This window comes from Periplaneta americana, chromosome 15 (genome assembly GCF_040183065.1).
Source record: "Periplaneta americana isolate PAMFEO1 chromosome 15, P.americana_PAMFEO1_priV1, whole genome shotgun sequence".
Classification (NCBI taxonomy): Eukaryota; Metazoa; Arthropoda; class Insecta; order Blattodea; family Blattidae; genus Periplaneta; species Periplaneta americana.
The window spans coordinates 8,101,264-8,108,084 of NC_091131.1; the positions used below are offsets into that span (position 1 = coordinate 8,101,264).

The 6,821-nt window shown below is 34.6% G+C and overlaps 1 protein-coding gene across 1 annotated transcript in view; it reads right to left on the reverse strand.

The window, feature by feature from the left end:
- The window catches only part of LOC138714609 (tyrosine-protein phosphatase non-receptor type 5-like), a 64,979-nt gene extending 59,713 nt beyond the window's left edge, over nucleotides 1-5,266 (reverse strand). The window contains exon 1 of the mRNA XM_069846633.1: nucleotides 5,043-5,266. Within this exon, the coding sequence (XP_069702734.1) occupies nucleotides 5,043-5,139 (97 nt within the window). The 5' untranslated portion in view covers nucleotides 5,140-5,266. The remainder of the gene's footprint in view (nucleotides 1-5,042) is intronic.
- Between the last annotated feature and the right edge of the window lie 1,555 nt (nucleotides 5,267-6,821).

Below are 6,821 nucleotides of genomic sequence, written 5' to 3' on the forward strand. Positions count from 1 at the left end.
TGTTCCTGTTTCGGTAATGACTGCTTTCCTTCTCGTCGCCTGGGGACAGGCTAGCAACTGACCGTCTGCTTGCATGTAACCTGTTTGTGGGTTGAGCGGACTATATCATTTCCATTATTATATACATATTTTCCTTCAGGTCCAGTTGGCGAGACAAAGAAGCATCAGCATCGCATATTTGAGAGACGATAAGAGCGCAGACACAATAAGCCCAAGGCACAATCCTTCACCTCACGATCAGACATCCCGCCACCATTAACTCAACCTTCGTATGTTTCATATACGAGGAAAGTAAAACATGAGCATCACAAAGTCAACACGCGGGGCTCTTTTATCGTAATAACTTTCGTAGCAATCTCGTTCCCGTTATGTTGGGATTACGAAGACTATTACACTTTTACTACGTCACACTACTTTTGACCAATAAAACGGTACGAAAGGACGTCTTTCAACCAATCATGGCTGCTTATCGCACAATTTTATCGCGTCCCTAGCATTTGTTTAATTTTATCGCGTCCCTAGCATTTGTTTAATTTTATTGCGTCCCTAGCATTTGTTTATTTTTATCACTACCCTAGCATTTGTTTCTTTGTTTGCCAACATTTCAAACTGCACCGGTCTGGACGTCAAAAAAACAGAAAATTACAAACCACTCCAGTCGATGCACAGCACTTTCAAATATGACTCGCATTGGCATTCGAGAACAAGAATTAATAAAGATCACTGGTCATATATGAAGAGAACCATTTGGAAATCCTGAATAAGTTGAGGGATACACCATGTAGATACATCAACGAGTTCACTTCTTTTACGCACACGTCCAATATAACATCAACTGAACCACCAACCACTAAAACATTCAAATTTGAAAATTGTACTTTCAATAATTGTTTCTTTTAAAATTATTCATGTTTATTTTTTATTTCATCATCGTTAATTAAAACGTTTCTTGTTTATTTCACCATCCATAATTAAAACTTTTCTAACTTTGTTTATATTATTTAGTTTATGTTATAGCTTCTGCTATATGATATTATGGATAGTCACGTATCAGAGATTGTTTAATACTAAGATTTATTGAAAATCATCTGTCAAGTGACGTTGATTACTGGGAAAAGGTTACCTAACAACTAGTACTCCATGAAAATACCGCCTTCACAAGACAATTTTATAGAACGTACCTGTAAGAAAAAGCTTCGAAACAACAACAAAATGACATAGTATTAGAAACGGTTACTTAGCAACCATGGAATATATTGCATCACAACCAGTACTCATGTCTCTGCTACGTCATAACATTACATTTTGTAAATTTATAATAGTTTTCTTACATGTTTTAATGCTAAAATAGCATAAACGTAACACATGTATAAACACTCGTGAAAACTAGGGCGTGAGCATCAGCACCGTGATACCAAACAGTATTTTTCCGTATAGCGATTTCTCTTAAACTATTGGACGCATTTTATCCACATTCAGATACACATGAAATGCAAGAATTTTGGTAAAATATTAGTCATGTCTTTATTTGAAATCAAGACCACCCAATCAAAGTCCAAATCAATAGAGACTTGTTGGGGATTTTTGTCTATGTAGAATAAACTGACAAATGAAACGCTACATCTCATAATGATATAGAAAAATAATCATCATTACACACACAATAATTATTATTAACTACATTTTCGTTGCGATTTCTTACAATCCCCGGCATACAAGAATATGAAGCTGGGCAAGGATTGCCTTCATTCCAAGATTTGCGGTCAGCAATAGTAGAGGTTAACTTATGATCAGGCTTCGAGACTTCGGACCCGATAGAGCAGTTCAGTGGGAAATCCGCATAACGGCGTACTGAGTATAGTGGTAAAGCGTACAGTGGGTGGGGGTACTGTAGAATAAATGCCAACAAATACGCAAAGGAGAACGCTCTGGATTTGAAGGCTCTGAAGAATAATTTGGTTTTCATACAATCTGTGTCTGAAACTATTACACGGTTAGAGAAGTCAGAGCAAGAGATGCCGGAAGCCCTCAAATTAATTTAGAAAATGATGCAGAGAATTATTGAGACACCAAGTACACCGGTTACTGAACGTGTGAAACAGAAGTGGAAATCAATTTTATGTAAAAATAACGGATATGGAACATTGTGTAACATAAACAGCAAATTAGTGGACATAGAGTCACCCGAGAATAAAGGACAGTCTCTTAAAGACTGCAATGATGTTAGGTTTTTTCGTTTTGCCCCTATCACGTCATGCGACGTAGAGCGCAGCTTTCCACAGTACAAACTTTGGCAGATAACCGAAAAAGATTTACGTTTGAGACACTGAGAATGTATCTTGTAGTACATTGCAATTCGGTACTGTAACTGCACTTCCTAAAGATGACCTATAGGATAAATGAAAAAATTAAAATCGCTACATGCTTATTTCCACCATTAACACTGTGTATAATTAAACACAAATACTTATAAAAGACAGGCGAATAAATGCTTTTCACATTCTTTTGACATTATCATTGTGTAATGTATATTTACTTTCAGAATGTACATTATGTGTGTTTCCCCATACTACCGTACTCTACTCTAAATAGCAACGTTATTACCTCAACACATCTCTATCTACCTGCAGCGAGTCTACAACCTATAGTGCATGCACAGTAAACTTATTGTATCGGGTCCAAAGTCTCGAAGCCTGCTTATAATGGACCCTGCATGTAGGCCTAGTTTTTTAATACGAAACGTTGTAGACATTAAGTTCCAGAATATCGTGGAATACATAAGAGTCTACTTATGAATCAGTACCAAAGTTTTACACTGTAATATATAGCTGTGGAGTAACTGTTAGCATGCCTGACTGTCAAACGAGCGGGCCCGGGTTCAAATCGTGGTTTGGACAAGTTACCTGTTGAGATTTTTTCCGGGGTTTTCCTTCAACCTACTAAGAGCAAATGCTGGGTAAAGGCTGGTTCACAATAAACTGGGAACGGAAACGACGAGAACGACTATTGACTATTGTGAATGCTCACATTTAAATACACTTATTTTATTTAACATTACTTCCGTTCTCGTTGTCTTTCCGTTCCCAGTTTATTGTGAACCAGCCTTAACTATCGACGCTGGACCCTGGATTCAATTCGCCGGCATTTATTTATTTATTTATGCCTATAACAGGGCAAAGCCCCAATTACAATAGACAGTACAGATATTCGTTTACAAAAAAAAAAAAAAAAAAAAAAAAAAAAAAAAAAAAAAAAAAAAAAACATAAACATGAAAAAAGAGATGAAACAGATACAAGTGTAAATACAAATTAAAATGGAAAATGAGAAAAGGAAAGAAAAAAAAAGAACAGACAAATAGATACTACCTAAATAAAAGATACAGATATAGATATAAATGAAAAATACAAAATGAAATACATGAAAAATAGTTAAATATAGATATCATAGCCAAAAATGTAAAATGTAGCTATAATTGGCAAATTACAGAGTAACAAATAGCAATATTATATAAAATCAACTACCTTCAGTATATTAATAAGAAAATGTTCGTATTCCATGTAAGAAATGTAGAAATCTAGATCCCATGTTTTACATATTTCATTGAAATTTGAACACATTTTTAACACTGGCGAATTTTTATGTGATGAAGTAGAAGTATTTGGTTTTCTATAATATAACAATTGACGATTTCTTAAATGTGATGTTCTAGCGTTAATCTGGATTTGTGATAATATTTCGCTATTATCCAGTAGACCGTTGAATATTTTATATAATAATAATTGTTCAGCAAGTAATCTACGACTGGCAGGAGACATTAAATTAAATTCAGCAAGTAGATTGTTGTACGAAATTTTGTTATGGAGGGCTGAACAATGATATCTTCTAAAATACAGATACCTTCATATCATTCAGATGTTAGATAACCACAATAGTTGATAAAGCGTCGTAAAATAATCCATTAAAAATGCTGTATGTGAACAATGATATACATCCACGCTTGTCTAGGCAAAACTAAAAATTAAGTTTGTGTATTTTTCTGAACGTTATATGCAACATGTATTTTGCACATAATTCCAGCCTAATAATAAGGACATGCAATATTACGCGTATGTTCCAGGAAATACTTTCTTCTATCAGATCAAACATCAACGATTTTACGCAATCGAAATATCCTGTGGCATATCAGAGTAAAACAACAGCGCTCCTTATCCAGGTCTCCGCCCTTTTCCGATACGTACACACAGGTCACCATGCCGATCAAAATGTAGGGCATGTAAGACTGGGCAGGAGATTATCAATTTCACAATGTTTATACTTCTTTGGATGAAAATATTACTTTTAAAATGTAATAACCATTACGAATGAAAAAGGGTATTGGATCACGACGTCTTTCTACGCAAACAAGAAATACTAGAGCTCTTGCACAGCAACACGATGAGATAGGATCTCGCGACCTTCAAACTAAGCCGCAAATTCCGGTTTCCTGTACAAACAAGATTTCTCCGAGAAAAAAATCCATCTTAAGTACACAAAGAATATGATGAAATAATTGCAAAGCATCTGGTTAACAAACGTTCCGTTTAACTTCATATCTCAACTCATCTTATTGGTGGTTTGTGTGTTCATTATAGGATACAAGCACTGAAAGAACATGAAACATTCTGATTGTGTATGCACAAACAAAACACGCTGTTAAGATAATGCCGCTGGTATAAACATTACGGTCCAGGAACGTACTCCGAGCCCGCCCACTTTGTTTTAGAGCCTGTTGATTCTGCCTTAAACAACATTGTCATGCGTTGCTAAGAGCATGTAAACAACCCGACAACATTTCACCAATCTGCTAGCAATACACAATTGCCCATCACGATTGCTAACGCCTGTCATCACCACAAAATAATAATCGCAAAGTTGGCCGAGAGTTATATTATTAAAAACATATACAGTATTATTAATTTGACAAGATGCATCATATTACTACAATTCAAACTGTTAGACATTATAGAACAGAAATCCGGAATAGTAACAGCAATACCATTACCTGTTAAATCGGAAACTATCCAGAAGAACGCAAAACTGTGTAAATAAACAAGTAAACACACACTGAGGTCCATCACACTCCGAGCAACACCCGCCATGTTGAATGCTGCAGAAGATCCCTGGATGAGCGATGTCTGCAGGAACAGCCAATCACGAGGCTCCGTTCTCGAAAGCGCGGGACAATATGCTTCAGCCTGCACTGGACGTCCTCGTAAAAAAATATTTCCCCCAAGAAATATCTAGATGCATTGCACACCACGTCGAAGTTTAATATGTTTCGTACGTAATATAACTACATGTTACAACCTGTACGACCAACTTCTCATACTTAAAACCTAATATGAGTACCAAATCGTCGTGACCTACTTACAATTTGGCGCTGTCATTAGGACGAGAATTTATATGCAAATAAATTATTACGTACTGTGTAACATTTTCCACACATGCCATGACTTCACACTACAGTATTTCAAAAATGAATTGGGAATACGACATTTTTGTCTTACAATAACGCTTTGTAATTGTAATTAAGCACTATTGTTAATCAATTAATCATAGTTCATATTCCTATTACACAAAAGAGTAATTAGAATAGTAGTTGCCAAGTCTAGGGATTCGTGTAGGACTATTTTCAAAAAACTACAAATAATGCCCATGGCTTGTCAGTATATCTTTTCATTAATAATCTTCCTCGTATGTAATCGTGAAAACTTTGTAACTAATTCAACAGTTCATAGCATAAATACACGTCAAAAAAAATGACTTCATACTCCATCGGCAAGTCTATCGTGCTATCAAAAAGAAGTGCGTTATATGGCAGTAAAAATTTTTAATAGCCTCCCTATCGATATAAAAATGAAACTCAAAACATAAGATTATTTAGGGCCAAATTAAAGAAGTACCTAATTTCTCACGCCTTCTATTCTGTAGGTGAATTCATGACATTCAATAACACTTCATGAAATTGATACTAGAACTTTGTGTTGTACTAATAGACTATATTATAAATCTCTTCTGTATATATTTCACCTAGACTGTGACTACAAATTAAGACTTTATAATAGTATTAAGTTTTTTGACTTGTTCCATATTCTAGCTATGAAGCAAAGTATGAATACCATGGAATAAATAAATACAATACAATACAATACAGATACTGTACACGCCTTATGGATGGATTGGTAATTTATTTAGTACGTCTATGCTTGTACAATATTTTATTAATTTGTAGTAGAGATTATTATGTGTGGTAAAGAACCACTATCGTATCCAATCTACCGTGTGCTTTTCTGGGTATAGGATATGTTTCTTATGAAAATGTTAAAGCTCTATGTATAAAAATATAAAGAAGAAATAACTTAATCAGTGAGTCATGCTTAGAAATTAGGAGGATCTAACAATTTGTAAAACAAAAGAACATTAGGCTCTAACTTAGCAACCATAAAAAATAATAACGATTAAATTATTTTTAATGGTTTTTATTTATAGGTTTCATATGCCAACCCGATTAAGTTATTTTTAATTCACAGGTTTCTTATGGCAATATTAAATCCCTGTGTCACTAGAAAAATACATGGTATTACCTTATTTAATTCTGTGGCCGGGAGGAAAAAGATCTTAAGTCAATTTTTTATGAACATGAGATTTTTAAATATTCAGAAAGCGGAAACAATTCTCTACAAAACGGTTAAAGTCAAATAAGACTCCTGATTGGAAATATAAAGCGTTGCCAAATGTCCTAAGTAGGCCTACTTTTTGAATCGAGTACACATAGAATAAA